Here is a 27092-nt window from a genome sequence, read left to right as displayed (position 1 = left end):
TGTTGAAAATGAAAGTGGATAGTGGACTCTGCTATTATTCTTTTTCATTATTTATTTTCTATGTAATGGAAGGAATTACCTGTAGCCAAATAAATCTGTGCTTCAGTTCAAGAAGGTGAAATACTGTATATTCTTCTAGTCATAGGCTGCCTACTATTCCGTAAATCCTTGGGAATTAGTTGTCATATCTTAAAATCTAGGATTCTCATCCTGCTGCATGATGCTATTGGACAGCTTTCTGCTTATTAATTCTCTTCCCATCAGTCTTCTGCTCCATTTCCTGACTGGATCTGATGCCATTGTCCATTCAGGAGTCTCCTGTAGTTTCTTCCCTTCACTAAACTGATGGATCCTTCAGCAGCCAGGATTAGAAGGAGGGGTATCAGTGGTTTGGTTTATTTTATCCAACTGTGGGGAGGAGCAGGGTGTTCTCCACATTCTGAGGGACTTGCACAGGGACTGAACTGCTCTGAAGTGATTAACGAGTGGGGGTTTCAGTATGTCCCATAAAGGAGACACAGTTCTAAATCAATACAGTGTAATCTGACCACTTCTCTCTCAAACAGGCAGTTTGGGAGGCTTATCTTTAATATCTTGAATATGGCTAAAAATGGAAGCTTTGCACGTCAAGGGTGGCAACAGTCTTAAAATACCAGCAGCTGGGCTGAGTGAGCAATTTGCACATTGATGCATCAAACGAGTGTGCACCTGCACAGTCCTGTGCTGCATCTCCTTCCCTGTCCTCCCCTTTGGAGCTGGCAGGAAATGGGAACTGATGAAAATCTTGCTCTCCAAATACTTCACATTCTAATTGAGTTCAGGTCCCCTCTGGATTCGCTGGAGTGGAGCCAGAAGGAGGAGTGCAGGCACCACACACTAATGATGCAGAGAAACCCAGCACCCCTCTGGTGTGCCTGAACAGGGCTTTTCGTGTGTCTAACATGTTTTAAAAAAAAGGAGGAGTCAAAAATGGTTTTGACAACCATCTTCTGGTTATTTTTAACATAGGACTTGCTGTGGATGCTGAGGTGTCTTCATGCTTTTGACTACAGCACTCAGGGATTTTTAAATGTAGCTACGAGACTGTTCTAGAACATTTTAGGATTTAAATGCCTCAATTATTTGAAATACAGCCTTTTTTTTTGTTTTTGGCCAGTAGGTACAAGCTTTTGGAGTCCAAATTAGAATCCACGCTCAAGAAGTCTCTGGAAATAAAAGAAGAAAAAATTGCTGCTTTGGAGGCTCGTTTGGAAGAATCAACAAATCTAAACCAGCAGCTGCGTCAGGAGCTGAAAACAGTAAGAAAAACGGCATTTTCCTATGAAAGTAAATGACTCCTATATGAGCTGTTGTTATTTCTACACTTTTTGGATAAAACAGCAAAAAATGGGCATCATTTATGTAATAGAAATCAGGACAGAGGTCTAAATGCTTTTAAGACTCACATGAAAAGTTGTTGAGTTTATTCTCTGGCCACAAAAATGTCATCTGGATAAATAACCTGAAGTTGATTTGACTTGGGATGTCATTTCCAGTTGCATTTTCTGACCTACCTTGGGTAGATTGGGTAAAAAAGGGAACTACAGTCACCCTGGCTGTAGGATTTTAGTGTAACAGTTGGGGGATACAGTTGAAAGCACTGAAATTAAATAGAAAAGAGAAGGGTTTTGGGGTTAGGCTATCCATATCTGTAAATAATTTGTACATCATCCCCTCAAACATGTACAAAACCCAGATTTACAAATACAGTAAGAACACTTCCTGGTTTTTGAGAAGGGTCACAGTCAAGCAATAAATTAATAAATTAGGACATATAAAGTGGAATATTCTAAACCTAACCTGATTGTCCTGAATAATGCCAGGTGAAGAAGAACTATGAAGCTCTCAAGCAAAGACAAGAAGAGGAGAGGATGGTTCAGAATTCTCCTCCAAGAAGTGGAGAAGAAAATCAATCTGTCAATAAGTGGGAGAAAGAAAACCAGGAGACTACCAGAGAATTATTGAAAGTTAAAGATAGATTAATCGAGGTGGAAAGGAATGTAAGATGTGTTTTAAATATGATCCTGATGGTAATTATTTGTGGTGAGCTGTTCCAGTAATGCAAATGAGGTGCTGTTAAGACACTTTAATTTATCTCCTCGTTTCCATCCCAAGCAGAATGTGAATTAGATACAGGTTATTTAGCAGCTGGATTCTGCTCTGTGGGATGCCATAAAGCACTTGACAGGCATTTAAAAAGGAAATGTGAAAACCTGAATTTGCCCTTTTGAATCCACAGCCATCTCTCAAATCCCTTTTCTATAATCCCTATTTACATGAGTCCTGGAGGTTTCTCTCCTGTTTCTCCATAGGTACAACATCCATTACCTGTTTTTCCAGTGATAAATCCCCCCAAAGTGTGTTATTTTGTTCTGCAGTTTTATCCCACCCTGTAAATCTCTGCACAGCCCTGCTGCTTTGTATGGTTTGGAGAAACACTTCATTTTTACCTTGGAGTTCAGGGAGCAGCTGTGAGCTGAGGTTTTGTGTGGTTTAACCCCCCAGAACGCGACGCTGCAGGCGGAGAAGCAGGCGCTGAAAACGCAGCTCAAGCAGCTCGAGACGCAGAACAACAACCTGCAGGCGCAGATCCTGGCCCTGCAGAGGCAGACTGTGTCCCTGCAGGAGCAAAACACCACTCTGCAAACTCAGAATGCCAAGCTGCAGGTAATGCTTCCTTAGGTTGCTTTCAAAAATAAAATTAAAGGGTTTTTTCCCCCTAAGGAAAGCTTACAATGCGTTATCGTTAGCTTTAAACTCACATTTTGCTTCCTGGAGGGAGGTGGGAAAGAAGGTGATGTGAAAATAATCTGCACTCAGCAGTTGAGTAATAGTTTGTTCAGTGATTAACAATTACACTGTTAGAAATTGGTTTTAATCCTTCATATTTGTCTGTGTAAAATCTTGACTTTATACTTCAGAGTAGAGTATTCGCTTACCCAGCCTTCCAAGATTGTTTGTTTTTAAAATTTATTCATCTAAATTAGGTCAGAGAAGTGGTGTGTCCAAACATTTGAATAAATTTTGTCTATTTTTATAAACATAAAAAAAGGCAAAGCCATACCTAAAAGGAAAATCAAGATACTTACTGAAATACAGAATATTTTTTTGAAAAATTGAAAGCTGCATAAAGATGTGAAGACTGAGTTTAGATAATTCAGAGGCAATAAAAAAGATAGTGTGTGACCATGGAGATTATAAAAATGGTTGTCCCCAGAGTCTTGTAGCTCTTCTGGCTGAAATTCAGATGATGTCCTTGTAGTTTAATAGGGTTATTAAATAGATGTCTTTTTTCTTTAAAGGTAATAGTCTTTTTAATGGATTTAATGCTTTTTGCAGTTCTAAGAATCAAAGTCCTTAAAGAGGGGATAAAAGCTCCACAATGCAGTAGAAATAGTAAACAGTGTCAGAAAGGATGAAGGGTTGTTGGAAATCAAGGTGTCAAGGACTGTTTAAATGAAACAAATAATGGATTTGGTGAGCTCCTGGAGTCTCATCCTGGCTCTTCCTGGAAGGCAGAACGTTGTTTTCCCACAGATGCACTTTGTGCTGCCATGTTGAAATGTCATTAGAGCACAGCACTCCAGTGAAACAGGAGCTTGGTGCACACCCTGTGCCTCATCTGGTTGTTAAAAACCAGTGGGCATGGCATGGAAATATCCCATTTAACTAGATGAGAGTGGATTGCTGGGCTTCAGGGCTCTCTGAGTACTTCATAATCCCATTCATCAAAAAACCTCAGGAATATCTGTATAGTTCTTTTTTGCCTCATGCCCAACAGCTCAGGCTTTTCCTCTCTGGCAAGACAATTCTCCACAAACTGCAAGTCCGAGTGGAAGTTGAAGTATGTTCAGGAAAATCAGAGTGATGAGCTGTTGGCTAAATCTGAAGTGCAGACTAAACTGCTCTACCTGGACTGTGCCAAAACTGTTCCTGGACAACTAATTCTTCTCTTCCTCCTGATACCCATATGGAGCAGCCAAGGAAAAGGATGACTGAAAGGGTGACTGGGAATTCTGACCTAACCAAACTCGGGATTCAGCCTGGGAAGTTTCCCAGCTCACCCATGCCATCAGACATGACTTCATTTCCAGTGAAAGGTTCAGCTTTCTCATCTGTAACAAAGAACGCTGCAGTTCCAACAGGAAGGGATTTGTTCCCTGGTAACAGCAGGAACTGGAGTGAGAGATGGAATTTTTTTTCCTTAATAGATACCCCAAGGGTATTAGAAGCCTCAGTAGTTTGTGGTTTTCATCTCTTGAACAGGAAAGAGAAGGAATCTGGTACAGGTCAGGTGACAAGCATCAATTCATTAAGATATCCAAGGATTAAATTTCCAGAGGCACAAAAAGTGAAGTTTGTGGTTGTTTGGGGCTTTTTTCATTTGTCTAGTGTTGAAGGCTTTAGTGTATTAATACACATTATTTCTCTTCTGACATAATTGTTGGAGAACTGGTGCTGTTCCACAAAAGAGCAAAAACAGAGCATGGGTAGCTCCTTCCAGGAGGTATTACTTATTTTCCTCCAACTGTTGAATGGATGCTCCTGTTGGAATTGTCATTGTAAAAGGATGTGTGGATACCATAAAGATTTCATGGTGATAATACAGATTTTTTTAAAAAATCAATCTCCATGCTGGTATGAAAGTTCCTTTTATTTTAGTCACGTCAAAGATTTGGCTTTTATTAGGATCACTGGTGATCCATTTCTCCAGGATATTTTGATGCTAGAGGAAAGTGGCCCAGTCAGCAAGATAACACTTTAACAGATATTGAAAGGTAAATAATAATTTGATCACTCCCTGTCAATTTAGTCACATGCTTCTGTGATTTCTTGTAGTACTGCTGTAAAAATGTTGCTGGAATGTTTTGGATGGGAGCTGTCTCCTGGGATATAAAACAAAGTTGTCAGTGGAACAACCAGAGGGTAGCGAAGGTGCGAAGGCTTAAACCCAAGAGAATAAACCCTAAACAGGAGACAGAACAATGCAGGCTGTGCAATGTTTGTGGCTGCAGGTTGAGAACTCCACGCTGAACTCCCAGAGCACGTCCCTGATGAACCAGAATGCGCAGCTGCTGATCCAGCAGTCGGCCCTGGAGAATGAGAACGAGTGTGTGCTGAAGGAGCGCGAGGACCTGAAGGGGCTCTACGAGGCTCTGCTCAAGGACCACGAGCGGCTGGAGCAGCTGCACGAGCGCCAGGCGGCCGAGTATGAGTCCCTCATCGCCAAGCACGGCAGCCTCAAGTCTGCACACAAGAACTTGGAGGTGGAGCACAAGGACTTGGAGGACAGGTAAATGCTGAGGATATCGAGTCTGCTGTTCAGCAAAAACTGCTGGCTGATAACATGATGATAGGGTGAATAAAATCAGCATTAAATCGCTAAGATTTTAGCTTCAACAGAGGCCATTTCATCAAAATTCCTTTGGCTTTTTGTCATTCCGTAAAAGAAGAGTAAATACTGTCTCTGCTTGTAGGTACAATCAATTGCTGAAACAAAAAGTGCAGCTGGAAGAACTGGAGAAGGTTCTCAAGACAGAGCAGGACAAAATGCTGCAGCAAAGTGAGAAACATGAAACTGTGGCAGCAGAATATAAAAAACTTCGGGATGAAAATGAAAGGTAAAGAGAACTCTGGCACCTGAGCATGTGCCAGTGCAGCCTGACCAAGTGTTGTGTTCCTTCACGTTTCTTAACATCTGATGTTTCCATTCCAAATATTCATGATCCCACAAAAATAATAATTATATCTCATGGGACAAAGGGACATGGCAGGTGCCAGGAGGGACAAAGGGAACCCAGGATGGATAGATGTAACCCCCATGATTGCCAGAGTTTGGGCCATTCCTATTCTCTGTTGGCAAGAAATCCTGGCTGTTTTGTAAAATTCTTTTACTTTGAAAAGTGAAATCTTAAAACTAGTTGTGAAGTAAAGATCCTGCTTTGTATTTAAATACACAATGTTTGGCTCAAAGGCAGAATGCATTCCTAGGAAAATTAGGCTGGGATAACTTACCTGCAGTATGTGATAGTAAGGAATTTGTACATGTATTTTATGGAGTAGTTGGAAATGTTACGTTTCAGAGGGAATGTGGGTAACAAATTAATTTCCAGTATTCTCTGATGGTGTCTTTGCATCCCAGGCTCAATCACACATACAGTCAACTCCAGAAGGAGAATGAAGTGCTCCAAACTGACCACAAGAATCTGAAAACGTTATTGAACAATTCCAAGCTGGAACAAACACGATTGGAAGCCGAGTTTTCCAAACTCAAAGAACAGTACCAGCAACTGGATATTACATCAACAAAACTTAATAATCAGTGTGAGGTGTGTGGGAATTCTGCTGTTTGTCATGGCTGCAATCATTGGAATATTTATATCACTGTATTTGCAGGTTCATAAAATCATATGATGTGCTGGAGAATCAGTCATTTAGTTTATAGCTAATGAAGTGGATCCAAAGACTAATTAATTTGCCTGCAGTACAGGCAATACAAAATCTCAGGCTCGTATTAGGGAAACTGGTTTAAATTATTTAAAGCATCGAAGAGGCTTTTATCAGTTGATTCATGATTTAGTTTTATGTTTGATTTGACTCTCAGAATCCCTCTGTAGACCTAAATTTTCTTGATAATCTCATTATCTGTGTGTAAAATACACTCCCATATAAATGCATGGGCAATTTCATCTGTTTTAACAGCTGCTCAGCCAACTTAAAGGAAACCTGGAGGAGGAAAACAGACACCTGCTGGATCAAATCCAGACTTTAATGCTGCAGAATAGAACGTTGCTGGAGCAGAATATGGAAAGCAAGGATCTCTTCCATGTAGAGCAAAGGCAGTACATGTGAGTTGTGAAAACAATGAAATCACTGTGATTAGGGCAATGACACCAATATATGTATTTTTTAAAAAAGCTTCTGTTATATATAGAATTTAACACGTGCTGTTTCTGAAATCTTTATTTTTAAAATAAGGGATTCCAGTTACAAATGTAAAGCAGAGAACTCAAAATACCAACATTATATTTGTAGTTCCAAAGGATTGGTATGATTGTGTTCATTACTGATGATGTAAATAGAGAATAAAAGTGTTATTTATTCCTCATTTTACTGCTGGCAATGTTTAGATTTGTAATCTAAACTTCTTTAGTGAGGGAAGAGAAAATATGCTTGTTTAAATGACAGAGTACTTCCTTTAAAAAGGGGGAATGTGTGATAAGGGCAAATGGAATTTTTTTCCATTTTATATCAGGAAGTTAAGCCTAAGACTGATTGATTGTTTGCTGTATCTCTTGCTTTTTCAATAAGAAACAAGTTTCAAATAAGAATTCCTCACAAAAGGTGACAGTTTTCAGATAACAGATTCCCAGAGGAACATCCTGCCCACGCATCCTGTATATACGTTTTTGAAGCATAAATTATCATTAATTTCTGTTTGCAGTGACAAACTAAATGAATTGAGGCGCCAGAAGGAGAAACTGGAGGAGAAGATAATGGATCAGTATAAATTTTATGAGCCATCTCCACCAAGAAGGTACTGATGAACATGATGTAAAAATAAAGCACAGCTCTAAAGCATGACACACCTGTTCTGTTCCCACTGAAAACTGAGTTTGCCTTACATTCAGGGGAGCAGAATCAGTCTGTGTCTTGCATAAACATTAGGAGAATCTGCAGGCATAAGCAATGTGTTGCAAATGCAGTAAATGTGCTGTGTTACCAATGACAGAAGGGGCAACTGGATCACGCTGAAGATGAGGAAGCTGATCAAGTCCAAGAAGGACGGGAACCGCGAGCGCCTCAAGTCGGTGACGCTGACGCCCACGCGCTCCGAGTCCAGCGAGGGATTCCTGCAGCTGCCCCACCAGGACAGCCAGGACAGCTCCTCCGTGGGCTCCAACTCCCTGGAGGATGGGCAGACCCTGGGCACCAAAAAGAGTAGTAGTGAGTACTGCAAACCACTTCACTCTGTGAATAAACCTCGGCTAAATGTTGGAAAAGGTGGTGTGTTCTGGAGGATTTGTAAAGATCATTTTGAAGTCTTAGGAATGAAGCCTGAATTAATTTATTAAGGACAGAACTTCTTGCCAACTCCCTGGAGTGATTGGGCAGAGCTAGTTTTGAGCATTTCTGTATCTCATAATGTAAATGTTAACATACACTCACAGTGCCTGGGTAAGATGAAGCCAGCACTGGTCAAGCAAGCAGGATTTGGCATAGAACATGAGGTGTCACCACTAGGACCTTTTTTTTTTCTCCCTCTTGTCCCAGCATGACTCTTTCCCCTTGTCTTGGAGGTGTTTTCCAAGCTGTGGCTGTGCTAACATCCTTGAGTTGCTAAAAACACCTTCTGTCTGGAGGTGTTCCCCTAGCATCTCACAAAACCAGCGATGGAAAACGTTGCTAAAATTTGGATATGCAACAAGAAGTGTTAATGTAGAAACACAACCGGTTAAAAAGATGGGAATTGTTATTGACCCTAAAATTGGCGTGAAATGGCTGAGAGGGAGAATGAGGACTTACAGAAGTGTGATTAGATGGAATATTCTAAACACAATTTAACCTTGAAAGATCTGATAGCCATCACATTAGGGTGCCCATGATACATAAGGCCAGATTCCGTTTATTATTATTTATATATGTTTTGTTCTCTACTTTTGGCATGAATCATAAACTGCCCAGTTTCTCCCAACTTGAGAGATAATTACAGCCAAATTATCAGGATGTAATGGTTCTATGTAATAACTATGCACCAAAAGCATTTTGGCTGTGCATGTAAAAGCATCAGAGTCCATGTGCATTAACAATCACTTCCAATCTTTGCACTACTACTTTTAAATGTAATGTATTGAGTTTCAAAAGACAGCAGGTCTGGGGTTTGAGTCAGCTCTAAATTTGCTGTGTTAGAAATTATTATAGCCATTATCATGTATTTTTTTTTCTTCCATGCTTCTTGCAGAAGCTTAGTCAAAGTTAAAAACATCCAAAAAATGCTATTTTATGGAAAGTTAAAACCAGATCTGTATTTTTTTAATAACTGAAGAAAATAGATCCAAGGGTACCTTTTAGCACTTTTGTTACTAACTTTTCCCTTTGGGAAGCTCAGCATTTTTCAGTGTAAGCTTCAAAACAGGTACTTTTAAACTTTTTTTAAAAGCAGCTGTTGCTTTTACATCCCAACTGTGAGTGGTGTGGAACTGGGGAGTGACTGAAGCTGTCCTGGATGTGTGTCAGTGGGAACTGAGAGTGTGCACGCTGTGGTTCAGCCCATCTGCATCTGTGTCAGCAATGTCATGTTCTGGAAGGGCTTTTCTGTGACAGTTTTCTTTGCATGATCCTTGGGACCTTGTAGTGTGCAGTTACCCTCCTGGGGAGCCACGGCTGCAGTTATGGTGGCTGAGCCTCAAAAGGGGTTTGAAGCTGTTCAGACCTCATTAATTTTCTACTCCATGGACCTTGTTCATGTTCCCCTTAATCCCAGTGTATTTATCCACAAACTGGAAGGGCTGATCTAATTCCAGATCCTAACCTTCCTCCGTTACACATGTCGCCATGGAAACCGCAGTTTTGGAGAGAATTCGGATGCATTTTGTGCCAACTCAGCTCTGACAGTCTCTGGAGACAGATCTGAGACAAGTTTGTGCCTCACAGAGCAGAGAGAATATCTCAGTGTGATGAGTGCTGGTGATGGTGCACATTTTGCAGTCTATTTCTTCTGCTCCTAGAGTGACTGTAAATCCTGAATCCCGGGATTTTGGGTCCTTTCTTTTCCATGGGAAGCAGTTTGGCAGTAGCAGCTTCCTCTGAAGGAGCTACAGGAGAAAGCAGTCGTGTGTGTGCCAATGCTCAGGTGTTGGAGATCTCCATGCTGGCTGAAGGCAGCTGTGGCTCTGAAGAGTTCTGTGCCACCCTGGTCTCCTGCAGCTGGGAAAGGAACTGGTTCCAACGGGAACTGCCGAGGTGAAATGTCCTGCGTGTCCTTGAGGAGGCAGGAGAAGGCAGCTCACCTTCCCTGGCACAAACCAGCAGTGTTCTCATGAGCTGGAGGATTGAGTACCTAAGATCTCCAGGATCTGCAAGGCTCACAGCCCACATTCCCTGTCAGAGATAGTGATTCCAAGCTGTCTGACATCTGTAGTTTCTCCTCTTTTGTAGGTGTTTTTGTGTTTTCCCAACACAGGCCACTTTCTTATGTAAATGTTTCTAAGAGAGCTATTATCTCCCTGGGAAAGGTGATCTTGGCACAAAAATCAGGTTACCCTGTTCTCAGAGAACACCACCTGAGGTCTCACAGCATGCCCAAAGCCTGTGTCTGATCCTTCTGGGAAGGAGGGGGTGCCTGGATTGCTGTTGCTGTCCCAGCACAGGTTAATCCTGCAGGAAGTGTGTACTCCTGACTGCAGGGTTTCACCTTGGTTTTTCATCCCTGCTGGAAGTACAGCCTTCTTCCCAGGTACTGCCCACAAATTATTACTGATAACCCCAAAGTGATCAGGTGAGTGCTGTGGGTCTGACACCTGCCCTGTGCAGAGCTTTTCCTCTCAGCAGGATGGGATCACTCTGAGCTTTTCCAGGGAAAACCCAAGGCAGGCAGAGGGGATTTTTGGTGTGGAGAAATACAGGTATCCTTTGCTGGCTTCCACTTTAGCCATTTCAGGGGATTAACAACTTCCCAAGCAGTTAGGGCTGTTAGTAAACTGACATCTCTGCTAGGAACACCAGTAGCAGAAATGCCATGTCACAGAGGGAATTAAAGAAGTGTTCTGGGCTCCATTTTCTACTACCAAGGCATTTTAAAGATTTCTGCCTTGTTTTTTTGTATGTGTGAACAAAACAGTGTTAGGATTTTAATACAGAATTCTCCAGAGGATTTCAGGCAAGCAGGAGTGACAAAATGGGAAGTTTCCTGCTCAGTTGAGGAATTCTGCAATACATATCATTCATTCTCATCTCAGAAAGCAATAAGGCATTCATGGAATGCTGAAAAGAGAATAGTTAATTTCTGCTGTAGCTGTGCCATTCCAGTATTAATTATTATTATCATTCCAGGACATTTCTTGAGTTTAATTCTGTGCAGACATTACTCACATGGTTCCCCCTCCAAGCATTTTATCTTTCTGATGCAGGATTTCCAGGACATCAGTGGTTGCAGGAGAGTTTTCTGGTGGGCATAGTTGCTGAGAGCCATAAATCAGCCCTTTTGGAGGTGATCTGTGTTAAAGGACAGGAAGGACAGATGACTCAAACGGTTCTTGATCATCCTCTGGTTACTTTTTTGTAAGATTAAGGGGTTTTTTTAAGAGGGCTCAGTTATCTTCCATAAAGGATTACAGAGGGATGAGTTATTTTGTGTGTAAAGGATTATAAAAGTTACAGAAGTATTGTCATCTTGAAGACAAAAAGTAGCAATGGAACAGAATGAACTCTTTAGTCAGATTGGTTTGTGAACCTGTTCCTGTGGGTGCAGACACAGGAAGAGCTGATGGAGAGGGAGGAATGTGGAATATTTCACTGCCAGGTAGCTCATGTGCACTTGTAAATGGTATATATGATATATATGCATTGCTCTGTAAACAGAACTGCTGTGTGCCAGGCTGGGGGAGCAGGGCACACCTCCCAGAAGGGGCTGCAGAGACAGAAACTGGGCAGAGCATGGTCTGACAGACCTCCCTGCAGAAACCAGAGCTGCTGCCATCTCTGCAGAAATCACCACTTGTGGGGAATTCCATCCTGTGTCCCCTTCTGGATCTTTACATGGTGGCTCCTGTGCCTGGCATCAGCCCCCAAACTTACCCAAGGCAGGTCAGCAGTTCCTAATGCAGAGTTCCTGACTCCAAGGACAAGATTAACTCATGACTTCCCCCTCCTCCCTCTATTAATACTATTTGTAATTTTAACTCTGTAATTCTCCTGGTAGAATTTAACTCGGTTTTCCTTGGGCCCTCCCAAAACATTACAGCAACACTCACATTCGGATTTTCTTTTGCTGTTTTGGGGTTTTTTCTTCCTTTGGTATTTTTTCAGCTAAAATATTTGCACATTTGAAGCAGATTGATTTTAGTATTTTACCAAAATACTACCCACAAGGTACATTGATCAGAAGGCCCTCACAGGTTTTCTACAAGACAGTAGATGACCAAAGTTATTACTGAGCTCAAAATGAAAGAACTGAAGGCTGATACTAGGTTGTGTCCTCCTAGATGTGCAGGGAAAGCATTACAGAAGTTATTAACCCCAAAAAATCCTGATGTGAACATACTTTAACACAGAAATTGTACTTAGAGTTGCTTTCATTTTCAGCTTTTTTTACTTCACATTTTTATGTTCAAAAAGTTAATTTTTCACGGTAGAAATTACATAGTGGTCAATTCCTGTAATCACCTGCAAAGAAGTTACATTTATTTTTTCAAGAGCTTCAAACTGTGTTACCCTCTGCGCTGTAATTTTCAGTGCATTCCTGAGTTACCTATGGAAGTTTTCCTAGTGTAGTTTTCCTGTTTCAGTGTAGCTTTCATATTTCATGCTCACCCAGAAGCAGGAGAATAATAGCTTTTAGCATAGCATACCTAGATTAAACTCAGACATTCATTTCTGTCCTTAGTTTCAACATTTAACTTCCATCTGTTCTTCTCCCTTTTTTTCTTTTCATTTCCCTGTTTCCGTTTTTCCTCATGCTATGACATAAAAGTGGGTGCACTGAAAAGACTGCCCTTTTTGAGGAACAGACCGAAGGAAAAAGACAAAATGAAGGCCTTCTACCGTCGCTCCATGTGTAAGACTTTATGACAGTTCAGCTTCTTCTCAATGGCTACACTGGCTTCCGTTACTAATTTTTCACTAACCTCTCCCTGGACTGCGCTCTATTTTTCCTCCTCTTTTGCAATGTGCAAGTCCTGCTACGGTACAAGGAGCTGGAGCTTTTTCTTTTTACTTTTTTCCCCCTTTTTTTTTTTAAAAAAAAAAGAAACTTTGGCACTGAATACTTTATATCTGTGCAGCTGTGCACACACACGGAGCCACATGTTCCCATGCACACGCATATAATCTATTCAGTGCATTGTGACTGCATATATTTGTATACATAGATGTCTATATACACATGGCCCCATGTGTATATAAATTTACAGTGCACTGTGTTAACGGAAATAGTTTTAAATGACACGTTTCAGAAGCCTTTTGTTAAGAAGTCACTGTAATTTTTTCGTTTAAAGCAAGTGTAGGAGATTGTGCAAGGCTCTCTGGTGGTCTGTCACTCCGCGAGTGTTCATCAGTTCTCGTTGCCAAAACGTTGCATTGATTTCTTTCATTTCGTTTTATTTTATAATGAGGGGTGGACAATTTTCTCGAGTTTGGGGAAGTAAAGGTGAATATCATCAGATGTGGTATTTTTCAGATCCTCTCTGTGTTGCTCTGTAAACCCCAGTGTGCCTGCAGTAACCTGCACTGTACAAGGATCCCGTGTCAGCGCTGGCACTCCGTTGTATGAGCACCCGTGCCCGTTTTGTCCCTGCTCATCCCATTTTCTCATGGCAAGCAGCGTGTCAGAGCCTCTAACAGCACCTGGCGCATGGCGATCCCGCTGACAAACCCGTTTTGAGCACCTCCCTGGGCTGCAGGAGCCTGTGCCCCCTGCCTCCCTCCCTCCCTGCCTCCGTCCCTTCCTCCCTCCCGCTGAGCCGGTTGCATGTGGTACCCGGGGTGTGGTTTGTTCTGCCGGCTGCAGGCGCTTTAATGCTTAGAAAACTGTCCGACCTTTGCAATGCAAATTAAGAACCGGAGCAGGTACATTGCCCACGCTGATCATTTGCTTTCATTTGCATCCCAGCCATGAATGACCTGGTGCAGTCCATGGTCCTGGCAGGAGGACAATGGACAGGTAGTTCTGAGCATCTGGAGGGTCCTGATGATATATCCACGGGTAAAAGGAGGAAGGAATTGGGAGCTATGGCCTTCTCTACTACAGCTATCAACTTTGCCACTGTCAACTCCTCCACAGGCTTCAGATCCAAGCAGTTGCTAAATAATAAAGGTATAGGTAGAAGCTTTTTGCACCGTGATGTGACTATGTAAATACTGGTTTTACTTATGTTTTAAGTTTTTTGATCTTAATAATTGAGTTGCAGTGCTAAGATAATGAACTGGTTTAATAACTGCAGTTATAAAATGCTTCAAGGTTTTTCCTACAGAGCGTTTCCTAAGTAAAAATTGATTGCTTTGAGAAACATTTTAATTTTTACCGTTTTACCAATGATAAGTATTTTAATAATCTTTCCATTTTATTTTATTTTACATCTTCCTTTATGTCTCTGTGTGTAGATACTACATCCTTTGAAGATGTAAGTCCACAAGGTATTAGTGATGATTCTAGTACAGGATCAAGAGTTCATGGTAAGATGTGAGCTTTAATTAAATGAATTAAGGATATATGATGTGAATGTTAATGAATTTGTGAAAATACAGTGAATGGCATCATTGCAATGAGCATGCTCTCTCTGATTTTCATATCTCTCTAATGTATCATTTCTTCAGATTCTCCTTTCTTTCTTAACTACTACATCAGACAGATGTTCTGTATCTCTGGTAGAAAGTATTTGTGAAGTGCATCTGAACAGGATCAAAACATTTTTTCCTTTTTAGTGGGAAAATGTTTTAACTTCCATTTGGAGTTAATAGTAAATAAAGGAAGTTAGCATTTCAGTCCTAAAATATCAAGTCCGAATCTGGCCTGAGTTTGCAATGTTTATTGTTGAGCGAACCCCAAATTTGCCATGTGCTGTAGTTTATAAAATCATTACGTGTTCCTTCAAGCAAAGCTTTGAAGTGAAAAATAAGCTATTAATAGAAGTGAAGTTTTAACTGTACTATAAACATTTACAGTGAGTACAAGCAGCAGAGATTTTTGAGGCTACTAACAGTGCATTTCCCTTGTATTGGCTTAGGAGTACAGGACTTTATCTGTGCAGATGCTCTTGCTCCTCCTGTCCGTGGCATTGCAGCCCTGTGCAGGGTTCCCTGTCAGATCTGTTGTAAGTGACCTGACCACAGCAGCCCTGCATGCCCCTGTCTGAGCCCTGCTTCCCCACTGACCACTCAGTTTCAATTCTAAACTACACTCTTTCTCTTTTCCTCTTCTTTAAACCTTGCCATTCCTGTAGTGCCCTTTTCCAAAGTGTCCTCTTGGACTGCCTGGAAATTCCTTCGCTTTCTGATCTGTAAGAACCCACTTTGTTCCCATGGGCATGTTCAGCCTGGGAGGTCATGCATGATCCTCTGAGCATTCTGTGAGCAGAATGTGAAGGTGCCGTGTCCTCTGCTAAAATGTTGTTCATCATGGTGTCTCCTAATTTTCCATTCAGCTTCCAGACCAGCCAGCCTTGATAGTGGCAGGACATCCACTAGCAATAGCAATAACAATGCTTCACTCCATGAAGTCAAAGGTATGCTGGGGGTGAATTCATATCCGTGCTTCATTTCCATTCTTTCCTCTCTGTAAGATCATCTGTATAGGTTAAAAAAACCCCCACAACCAAAAAATTCCCACTGCACACCACAGAATGTGCTTCCTTGAGTGTTTCACAGCCTTCATTTTCCGTAGTAGGAATACAGGTATTTTATGGATTTAATAAATATTGAAGGAGTGGTGGTAGTTTTAAGTTACCAACTTTTTTTAACCAAACCTAACCTGGGTAACAATGTTACAAAATAAGAATTCGCCCCCAAATTACTTTCGAAGCTCTGTAAGTTGAGAAGTTGCTCTTTTTTTTTTCTCCAAGCATCCTCCTGCACGTGCACTGCTGCTGTGAGCTGTGTGCTGTACAACTGGGCAAAATGGCACATGTGATTCATGCTAGAAACTTTTATATTTTGGTTTTAATAGATTAATAACATCTCTGGATTTATCAGTATTCTCTAATTTTATATGTTAAGAATCCTGATACATTTTTGTATCTAATGGCTTTTTTAGCTGGAGACCGTTGTATAGACTAGATTAGAGCACTTCTAGCTCAAGGCTTCATTTAATATTCATGGCTTGCATCTATTAAGTGGTGTCTGTTTGTTTGGAAATTTAGGAATGAATGCTAACTGAATATTTCTAATAGTTTATTTAATACCTGTTTTATTGCTCCCTTCTGTAAAAGATTCCTTGAGGTCTTCCTCACCCCAGTGTCTACATAGGATTAGGCATTTCCACTGTAAACAACTTGTCTTGGTTCAAACTTGATTTAGTTTCTTAGGAGTAAGGTGAAGTTGGAAATACTTGATTATCCATTAGCATTTTTTAAGCAATTCATAGTTAATGACAAATAAAATGAATTGGTAATGCAGAATTTATTTTGCATTTAACACCATGTGCTTCCTTCAGGTCCCAGTTGTAACAAATTAGGAATAACAGCAGGATTTGTTGGAGAAGCAGCATTCCTGAGTAATTTTTTCCACTTAATCCTTTGTATTTCCTTTAATTACTGTGTGCCTCTCAGTGATGCTGAACAAGAGGGGAGGCATTTCTTTAGCCTCCAGGAATATAACATTAGTAGGTGGAGGCCCAGATTCTAAGTGAAAGGTAGTTTTTATTAAAAAAAATACCATGCTTCATGTTTGAAGAGCTGCAGAAGGTAAGTCAGGGGAGTGCAGTTTTATGGAGTAGAAAAGGACAACTGGGGGGGGTTTCAGTCTTTTAAATAGAACGAATGTTAACTGAGTGGGGTGGCATTCCAGATTTGAAAAGGTTGCACAGGTTCACGGCTTTCCTGTGTGTTTCTAATGGAAGCACCTAATGCCATTTCCCCCAAAGCAGGTGCAGTGAACAGCCAGAGCAGGCCCCAGAGCCACAGCAGTGGGGAGTTCAGCCTGCTCCATGAGCACGAGGCCTGGTCCAGCAGCAGCAGCAGCCCCATCCAGTACCTGAAGGGCCACACCAGGTCCAGCCCTGTGCTGCAGCACAGAACGCCTGAGACGCCGGAGAGTCGCAGCAAACACAACAAAACAGGCTCCCCTGGGAGTGAGGTTGTCACCCTGCAGCAGTTCCTGGAAGAAAGCAATAAGAGTAACTCCAGTGAGGTCAGTTTAAGAGGATTTAACTGTGTAGTGTCCCATTGGGTGGGCTCACAATTCATGCAAGGCACAGGGAGTAGAATTCCTTAAAGAACTTGCTGTAGCTGTTGGTCATGCCTGCATTGAGAGCTCATGTGCACTGTCTCCTGATGCACTGTCCAGCTCCACCAGCAGGAAGTTTGTGGAATTTTGCATCTTAACCCTCTGTGGTCCCTGGGTTGGCTAGGAAAGTCAACCTGTACTGACAAAGCTGTTCAGTGTCCGGTGCATGGGATGCCAGGGCTCAGAGTAGGTTCACTTTTCTTCTTCCAGTCCAGCAGCAGCTGTTGTCACATCTGTCCTACATCAACAGGAAGGAAGATGTTTGGCTTCATTCCCTGAGGAGACTCTTGTCTGCTTCAGTTCCATTTTCTTAACAGTACTGGGAAACTAAAAGTGACCTTGGTGCTTATTGAAATCTGAGAGGAGTAAGGCGAAGGGAATGTTTCTGTAAATCAGTGACAGTTTCTTAGAAGCCCCAGATCACCTCATTTCTGCTGGTATTCCAGGTTCTGCATCCCTAGTTCTTGAGTAGATCTGCCCAAACTCCTGTAGGATATCCTGCTGTTGGATAAAGCTAACCAGTCACTGTGACTGAGGCCTCTCAGGAGTGAGGATCCAGGCTTGTCTGGGACAGTGACTTGGGTCTGGAGGAGATTCTGCATTTTTTGGTTAGACACTTAAAATTACTCTCATCCTTGGTGTCCCTGACAAAGATTTTTGGGGCTTAAGCATTAGACAACACTCTCCTGGCAGTATGAAATAAAACCTCACCTAAGTCACCAGGCCAGGGCCACTGCTGTTCACAAATCCCAGAATCCATTTCATAGCCTCACAGAACCATCCCGGACAGAGGGGTATTCAAGAGGTCTCTTTCCAGTCTTCTGCCAGAGCATCTCCTTAATGCCTTTAGCTTAGTTCTTTCTTGTCTCTGGTACCATTTTGAAAACAACTGCAGTCTTTCTTCACTGAGTCTGAATATTATTCACCTAAACTTTTTTGTAAACTGTACAGAAAATTCCTGAGTATGTATCATAAATGTTTAATACTGCTTCTAGAGCTGAGAAATTAAAAAAAACCCAAATTTTTGTAGAATTGTTGTTCATTTACGTCCACAAAAATTGCTTAAGAAAAGGTAAGCATTACAATTTATAAAATAACATCTTCTGTTTTTACAGATGAAATCTGCAAGTGAAGAGAACCTTTTAGATGAAGTGATGAGAAGCCTGTCTGAGTCTGCGGAGCTGGCAGGGAGGGAGAAGCTGCGGAAGCAGCCAACAGCTGGCTGTGGGATTGTGAGATCCCTGAGTGTCAGAAACACAGTTGATTTCTCAGATGGACGATCCCTTAAACCAGAACAGCTGGTAAGGCCCAGCCTCCGGAAGACTGAAGATCTCTACTTCAGTAGCTCTCCAAGCAAATTCACCCCTGGTGCGCAGGGGAAGGCCAGGTCCGTGAAAGAAAAGATCCAAGCGACTGTGACCCAGCGACAATCCAGGGACTGCAACCCCTATGCCACCTTACCTCGTGCCAGCAGCGTGATTTCCACAGCAGAAGGAACCACCCGAAGGACAAGCATCCATGATTTTTTGTCTAAGGACAGTAGGCCTCCCGTGTCCGTGGATGCAGCCCCGGCCCCGGCTGACAGGAGTGCTCCACCCACCTCCAGTGAGTACTCGGCACTCCGGGTGTCCTCTCCTTGTGTTCACTGTGTGCCTGGCAGGGTGGAGCGTGGCCCACAGGGCGAGGCAGCTCCCTCGCTCACACCACGTAATTTAGGAGGTAACTCTGAGCTCCCCAAGCCTTCCAGGATGGAAAGGCCAGGTGGTCGTGAGAGGACTTTGCCGAGCGCGGGTGTGGTCTGGGATAAAGCCAGTGCGTCTGGGAGTGGCAGTGCAGGGTCCTTCACTGCCCCCCAGCCGTTTTTATCCCTTAACACTGAATTAGTCAGCAATATAAGTGGATTGCCTCCAAGATCCACCTCCAAAGCAGCTGATCAGGCAAATGTGTCAGCATTTAGGTCAGTGCTGAGGAGCCAGGAACAGCCTTGTGCTGCTCCTAAGGCCCAGGGTGAGCCGCGGGCAGCTCTGACCAGGGACTCTGTCCCTGCCTCTGGCCCCAGCGCTGGCGAGGCACAATCCCCGCTGCTGGTCTCGGAAGATAACCAGACCCTGTGGTATGAGTATGGCTGTGTATGAAAGAAAGTTGTGTTATTAAATCTGTATCAGTCTAACATGCCGTAGAGGTGTTCTCCATGTCCACTGGATGACAGAGGAAACCTCCCTGCAATGAAGGAACCATTCCTGGTTGATCCGCGGGTGATTGTTCCCTGCGGACGACAGCTATGGACTGTGGCATGTTTGAATGTGGAATTGTAACCCCACCAAAGTTTGCATGAAACATTAATTGCACTGTGTATATTTTGCATGCCTTTATAATACAAGCTATATTTTTATTTGTCACGCATTGCAAATATTTTGGTGTTTTCTTGTTGGTTACTGCTGCATGTTAATCCAAGTGCATGCCCGGAACAGTGCAGGGAACAGCATTCCTGGGACAAGGACAGTACTGGCAGTGTTGCACAAGCTCTCAGGGCTATCAGGAGCACATTGAGTATCTACTTCGAGGAAAAAACTATTTTTTTCCTTTTTCTTTCAAAAATGAGGTACTAATGAAAAGCATTTGGAGAGATCTCAGTGTCTTCTTGCTCTTTTCATTTACGCTGTGTCGTGGCATAAATGCACAAGGAACAAGTGCCCAATAATTTCAATAATTCAGTGCCTCTAGTTAGCACAGTAAATATTAATTACTGTCCATACTGAGTAATAAACACACAGACCATTCATAAGCCTAAACAGAAATGATAATTCTTATTAAGAGGTGATCAATAGTTACATGATACGCAGCACTTGTCATGAAAAAATGACCTTTTCCACCTTTTCCCTTTGTTCTGCTTTGTCTTTCCACATCGTGGGTACAACTGTAGTGAAATGTTTGGTTTTATCAGGAGTCAAATAACAGGCTCCTTGTGCTGTATAGGAATAAAAACCTGTCTTGAGTATGGTGGAAATTAATTTTTTCTTCTCACTTGAAGTAGCACTGATACAATGAAAACAAATGGTGTAACAAAATAACAGAAAAAATGTTAACACAGTTAAATAAAAGAAAAAATAACCATGTTGCTTGCAAGGTTATGGGAGGATATGAATTCTTCAGCAAATAACTCCTTCAATTCCAGATGAGCGGCTAAGGAGAAATGTTGAAAAGTAATTACTTAATGTGCCACTGTCTCTGCCAGTGCTTGAAACTTCACAATGGTGAATATAAACAGAGTTTAAAGTTGTTTCAGATTTAAGCTATAATTACATAAGGCTTTAGGCATGAGCACTTCTTTGCAAGAGGACAATGTTATGCCAGTTGTGGGAGCCAAAACACATTATAAAAAACCTGAATAATAATAGAGCTAGGGGGGAAACATTTAAAATTGAAAATAAATATTGAAAACAGTGAATGTCACATTCATTTTACAATTGAATTCATTCTGCCAGCAGTTTTGGGGCAGTCAGAGAACCACTGTGTGGGCTGAACTTTTAATTCCTTAGTGCTTAATTAGGGAGGGGCAGCGAATCTGCAGTTCCCCAAGGAGGAGCAGCAGATATCCCTTGTGGGAGTCTGGAAGGGCTCTGTTTTATATGGGGTAGGAAGCCCTGCATTTCAAATTAGGGGAGGATACTGAATGTCTTGGGAGAGTAAAATGACTCTTTCAGGGTGTGACACAGTCCTTCCCCAGGTCTGCACCACCCATTGTTACTGGGCTGATAAATCTCTCGCTTCTCACCAGTGCTGGGCACAGCGAGCAGTCAGTTACTGCTGTGTTCCCTCTGGAGCTGTCTCAGCAGTAAAACAATGAGATATCTGATACATGTAATATTAATTTCACACACATTTACTCTCACACAGCAAGACCAGTGTTCTGATATTGGGTTGTGCCATTTGACTCCTGTTCATCTGTAGCTGTGTTGGAATTAGGTGGGAGATGAAGAGCGCTGTATCCCAAGCAATATGTGCACAAGGCATTTTGCAAGTTATTTAAGGAATTACAATCCTAGCTCTGAGAGCACTTAGTACAAACTCACCCTGTGCTGCCAGGGTTTGGTTTTTCTTACCTGTTCCCTGCAGAGACATTGGTCAGAACAAGGTGTGTAGCTGCTTTGGGTCGACTCTGGTTGCAGAAGTTGGAGCAGCTCTCAGGTGTGCTGTTACCTCCTCGTCTTGCTTAGGTCCTTAGGCAGTCACACCTCCAAAAACTTCCCATGTTGTCCCCAGCTTCACTCTTAAACCCCAAGGGCTTCTGAATAACTGAGTATGAGTGTCCTGGAGCACTGGAGTCTTCAAACTACATGAGCTGGAGGCTAACCTTGTCCAACTCAAGCCACTCTGCACTGCTTTATAAGTTTGTAATGGATTGCATTTCAATACCAAGGAGAATCACTTTATGTGCTCCTGGTTTTGTTCCACCAAGTTCAGCAGCAGCAGATGTTTAATTGCTCTGAATAATGACTTAGCAACATTTATTTGTTGTTACATATGAAAAGAAAGAAAATGTTGTCATGGATAGAAGGATCTTTTTTTTTCCTCCACTTTTTGGTCTTAAACGAGAAGTTCATGGATGTCTGTCTATGTTCAAATAGCAGAAGGTTCCGTGCAATTCCTTTCATTCCCAATCCCTGCTGCCCCACAGCCATGTGCATGGCAGGCTGTGAACCACATGGAGCCCTTGCTCATTCCTTGGTCCCTGCTGCCTTGGACAATGCTAAGTTAGGACTTTGCATGGTACTGATAAACACTAAATACGTGGCTGCTGCCCAGAAAGGTTTTGTTGTTCAGGCTCAGCCTTTTGCTCACCGTTGAGGTTTGCCTGGTTCAGGGTTTGCCTGGCTCAGGGTTTGCTTGATGCTTTGCTTTCAAGTGACTGGTGAATTCAGATGCTGCATTTTGCATGTTCAAGCTGTTGCATGCAAAGACAATTTTGTGGTTTGCGGAATTGAATGTGAATGTTTCTGTCAGCGTGCAGCAGGTCAAAATACAATGAAGGAAGTTCTCTGCTAGGGTCAGTCAGCTGTTCTTGCACCACATTATTACTTTTTCTTTCCATACATGCAGAAATACAGGGTTGGTGTAGCTAAAGGTGACATATATCTGTGGCTTTAGGAATAACGCCTGGCTGTTCTAAATGCTGAGGTGAATGTCAGTGAGTGTAGCTGAGCAGGCACTTGCAGTGAGTTTCTTCTGTCCCTCTCCTCTGTCCTTTCCTCTTAAAAACAACCAGAAAGTGTTTATATATCCTTTTGCTCTTCTAATGAGTAGAATGTATTTTAATGCATGAGGGTTTTTTTTTTCATGTCCTGATAAACACAATGAATAACCTGAAATGCTTTTCTCTGCAGATGTGGAAGCTATCCCAGAAAGCAGAAATTCAAAAAGCAGGTCTAGGGAGCAACAAAGCTCCTAATTCTATTACCCACTACCTGAGCTGTGGGCCAAGTGGTGAGTTTCCTGCCCAACCTGTAAATGAGATGAATTTCATTTACAACAAACTAACAGCATTCCATCTCGGCCCCAGAGCACGTTGCATTAACCAGATGTAAATACTGCTTGCTTACCCGGCTTCTCTCGCGCTCACTCACTAGGCCGGGCCAGTGGCTCTCCAGAGCTTCTTCCAGAGGCCTTTTGCCTGTAAAAATGACATTAATTTTTGTTTTTCCAATCTCCTGATGAAGAAAGTTCAAAGAAATCCCATTAAGAAATAATACTGAAGTCAGTTCTTAGACAGGGACAGGTAAATCTGAAAGAACAGTTGAACAAATCTCAGAGTATTCAGTACCCCACGGAATCTGCCTTTTTATAAAGCTTGTTTTTGGTGTTCTGTCCTCCTCTCAACTTCCCTAAGCCCCCTTGGTGCATGCTGTTAGTGCTGTTAGTGACTGAACTCTGTGTGTTGTGCCTCTACACCTGAAGCTTTTTCTTACATTCTTTTCTCTTTCTGCCTTTCGACTGAACACAGAGAGAAAAGTGTCCTTCAGTATCTCAGTGTGAAGCCTTTATATCTGAAGTAACAAGACAGCGACTGTAGGAATCATTAATAAAAATTAAGGGAATTTTGTACATTCTTCGTGACTAGAGCAGGCAAGAAATAAAAACCTACCTACCTTCCTTCCTTCCTTGAATCAAGGAGCTCTACTGGAGTCTACTGCCGAAAATGTGTAGATGGTCTTAGGAATTATTGCACATTGCACTGTTAAGATCTACTGAATAAAGGACAGTTCTCATCTCCCTAAGGACCAAGGATTTTAAGGTCTCAAGAATTACTCCAGGGAAAAAAAAAAAGAAACAAAAAAACAAAGCAAAACTTCTTTCATCTATTGTTTTTGAAATTAGCCACTGATTTGCTTAAGCTTCTGCTAATAATTAGCCAAAACCCCCCATAACTAGCAGTTTCTATTTACGTCTGTAAATCTAAAGGAAATGCTGTAGAATTTTGTTGAAATGGACTGTATATACAGATACAAAAACCTCACAGCTACTGGCACTTCACTGCCTTATTTGGTTAGCATAATCTGCATGAAATTGCTCTTAAGAAAGTTTATGCTGATTTTTGTTGCATACTGCAAGAGAAAAATTTGTTTACATCCATGGAAAAGCTCGGTAACTAACAGAAGTGGGAGTCATGGGATAATGGTATTATAGAGACATTGTTTGTCCTTTGTGTTTTTCACATTCCCAAGTTACTCTGCATATGTATGTTCAGATGTTTCTGACAGGAAATTGTCTATAACTTTTATTTTAATATAAGGCTGTTTTCCACAAATGCCATTCCCAGGATAAGACTTACAATGTTTGTGTATTGACTAATTTTTTTTTTTACTGTTTGTCTTTGGACATGAGCTGATTGTGGCTTAGGAGGTTTCTTGATGGCAAAAAGAAATGTAAATAATATCATATGCATTTTACAATCAGTTCCCTTTAAGGTTATCTTTTACTAGATACATTTTGTTCGTTATTGATTTATATTAAAGTCAACAAATGTTATTGGTACATTTGGTGGTTGCATATATTTGTCTGGAAAGATTTGCAGCAAGCTCAAAGGAAGTGGACAGGAACTGAGACCCAAAATGAGTTCTATTTTATTAAAGCCAGAAAGCACATTCCTGTTCCTCATGTAAAGGGTTGAGTTCCCTGTGTCACCTCCGAGTGTCCAACAGGCAGGCACATCATGTCATCTGCAGCTTCCTCAGTGAAGGTGAGCCCCACTGCTGAATGCAGTTCAACATACTCAAAAGCATGAAATCTTGTCAAAAAGGGAAAAAAAGAGGAATGCTCAATAAGCTTTAGAAGGGGAAATTTTTGTTAGTTTTCTTTAAAAAGACTTTCTTCTGAAAATTTTTTTATGGTAACATGGGCTAAAATGTCTGTACTAAGGGTATAGCAGGTATGACAGACAATTTGGAAGCCATAAAGATCAGGAAAATCTCTCCAAATGACTGCATGTTCAAGCTCATTTCAGGGCCTGTGCCTGGGTTCCCCTCACTCTGCTGACAGAGGACTAATGCAGCTCAAATCCCCCAACCAGAGCCATTTGTCATGTTACTGTTCCAGGAAAACACGTGGCTTGAACCAAGAGGTTAATTTGCAGTGCCAAATGCTGCTTGTGCTCCCTGGATCCGAGCAGGTGGCTGTGTCTGGGGACACTCGCTGTCATTGTCATGACTCTGGCACACGCTGCCATGTGTGGAGCACTGCTGGGCACGTGTGACCTGCCCTCACCACACCTGGATGTGTCATTTGTTTCCATCACACAGGGATCCCCTTCCATTCCACTGACCAGCTCTGCTCTTCTCAAGCTGTCTGCTTTGCTTTGCAGAGAAGTTCCATGGCACTCAAGGAGTCAGGTGGCTCTCTGTGCTCTGCTGATTCCCCTCTTCTTCTTCCTTAATCTTCCCAGTCTGTGCCCTTAAAGTAAAGTAAAAAAATAAATTTAATTTGGGAGCAGCTTCACAGTTCCTGACAGAGTTCCCAATCCCAGGGAAGCACACGGCACCTGTGGGACTGTGCTACAGGAGCACACACACCCCTTTGTACCCCAGGAATCCCAAATCCATCACTGCCAGTTCCAGGTTACAAAGGAGGTTCTCATGCCATATGTGTATGTTTTATTTACTTTCCTGATAGTCTCTGAGATTTAGTAACATTCCCAACATGTATGATTATTCTTATTTCTAAACTTTGTCCAGGACATGATGCAGCCTAACAAAGGAGCTCATGTGTGATTTTTAGGGGTAGCTGATGATGTATATGTAAATAATGCTTTGATATTAATAAAACTGCCTTAAAGGAATGTACCTAGGTGTGAAACAGAACTTAAAAAGCTCTTATTTAAAACTGTAATTTCCTTTACATATTGATTTTTTAATGTTTGCCATTGTATACATTTATTAATGATGTTATTAAAATGCCAAACCAAATAATTTTTATTCTTATTTTGTGTGTGTATATTTATACACACTTTTTCTGGAAACTGATGTTACTGGAAGGGTATTAGTGTTGTGGTGATGTGTGCAGTGAGTATTTCTTCTGGAAGGAAACTGATAAAACTGTAGCAGAATTTTTCTGGACCATGTGTAGTTTGTTCTGTGTGATTTGTGTAGAGCTGGGCAGCTTTTAACTGTACATTATTTTGATACTAATATTTTAAAAAAGAAAAAACATACTGACTTCATAAGTAGATACAAAAAGAAATCATTATAGATTTGCCAGATACAGTATTTGAAGCCTGGTAGTTATTTTTGCTGAGACAAGTCTCAGGATCCCTTCTGAGGATTGAAGGTAATTGCACCTCAGGCAGTGAAGATTCCAGAATTGTGCACATCCTTCTGTTTGTCACATTTGAAACATTCCACATTTAAAAACCTTGGCAAGTCAAATCTGATGTTCTTTTTTTAAGTGATAAGGGATTTTGGGGTACCACAAAGAAAAAAACTTAAGGGGGAGGGAGAGTGAATGGCAGAGAGAGAGTAAGATAAATTTTAAAGACACATCCTAATGTATCTTAACATGGAGCTAATTTAGTGCATTGGTCAATCCAGAGCTCATTCATCAGCCCAGTATTCCTAAATACCAGATGTTCCCTTCAGCCTGTAAAATCACGTCTATCTGGACCTCTCTCTAGTGACTCTCATACAGCTTCAGCATTTTTGGTCACTTCTTTCCCATGGGACATGACTCTCAGGGTAGATGGGGTTGGTTTGTGTCTGTCAAAGGTGGAGAACCTGGACTGCTGGATGGTGAAGTGTTCTGCCACTAAGAGCTCTGAGAACAGGTGCCAAATCCTTCCAGAATGATGGAAACTGGGGTAAGGCTGTGGGTGAAGGAACTTGCCTTGCCCTAGATGATGTTTTTTCATACTCAGTTAATAGTAATTGTTCATTCACCCAGGATCACAAATCCTTTTTATGTGGTTTTAATTCATGCTCCTGTAGTTTTGGTTTCTGTTCATCCCAGCCTGTGCTGATGATGCTCTTCATCATCAGCATCATCAAATGATGTCAGAGACATCATTTGTATGTGACATTTTCCTTAGGCTGCATCCAAAAGCCTTTGCCTCCATCACCTTCAGATTCCATCCCTCACTCACTGCTCCCCTGGCTTTGGGTTTTGGGGAGTGCTTGTTGCCATGGAATGCTGACTGGACTCGATGGAATTTCTGCTGCTTCTGTCTTCAACACACCATGGCTGAAAAATGACAATCAAATGCATTTTCTGTAGCCTAGGTGAGTTGGTTTTTTAGGTAAAAAGAATAAAAGCAATGTGTAGTAGGACATAAATGTGTGTAGGGACACAATTGGGCCATCTCTGTCCTGGGGATATTGACAAGTGTTCTACTTGGAATTTGTTCTTTCCTA

The 27092-nt window shown here is 41.8% G+C and overlaps 1 protein-coding gene across 18 annotated transcripts in view; it reads left to right on the top strand.

The window, feature by feature from the left end:
- The window catches only part of CCDC88A (coiled-coil and HOOK domain protein 88A), a 64616-nt gene extending 38821 nt beyond the window's left edge, over window positions 1-25795 (top strand). For 3 of the 18 annotated variants that reach the window (XM_085054169.1, XM_085054168.1, XM_085054176.1), the window contains 17 exons: window positions 1157-1298; window positions 1863-2039; window positions 2545-2706; window positions 5055-5332; window positions 5517-5660; window positions 6182-6368; window positions 6742-6887; window positions 7484-7576; window positions 7772-7986; window positions 12731-12814; window positions 13868-14071; window positions 14359-14430; window positions 14982-15068; window positions 15198-15254; window positions 15399-15479; window positions 16835-17100; window positions 18312-25795. In XM_085054169.1, coding sequence (XP_084910295.1) covers window positions 1157-1298; window positions 1863-2039; window positions 2545-2706; window positions 5055-5332; window positions 5517-5660; window positions 6182-6368; window positions 6742-6887; window positions 7484-7576; window positions 7772-7986; window positions 12731-12814; window positions 13868-14071; window positions 14359-14430; window positions 14982-15068; window positions 15198-15254; window positions 15399-15479; window positions 16835-17100; window positions 18312-19331 — 3415 coding nt within the window. In that variant the 3' untranslated portion in view covers window positions 19332-25795. The remainder of the gene's footprint in view (window positions 1-1156; window positions 1299-1862; window positions 2040-2544; window positions 2707-5054; window positions 5333-5516; window positions 5661-6181; window positions 6369-6741; window positions 6888-7483; window positions 7577-7771; window positions 7987-12730; window positions 12815-13867; window positions 14072-14358; window positions 14431-14981; window positions 15069-15197; window positions 15255-15398; window positions 15480-16834; window positions 17101-18311) is intronic. The other 15 variants (XM_085054180.1, XM_085054181.1, XR_014850559.1 and 12 more) reach the window with 15 other exon arrangements.
- Window positions 25796-27092: the final 1297 nt, after the last annotated feature.

The sequence above is a fragment of the Lichenostomus cassidix genome, chromosome 3 (assembly GCF_008360975.1).
Source record: "Lichenostomus cassidix isolate B80296 chromosome 3, HeHo_3.0, whole genome shotgun sequence".
Classification (NCBI taxonomy): domain Eukaryota; kingdom Metazoa; phylum Chordata; class Aves; order Passeriformes; family Meliphagidae; genus Lichenostomus; species Lichenostomus cassidix.
This window is presented reverse-complemented; position numbering and strand designations above follow the sequence as displayed.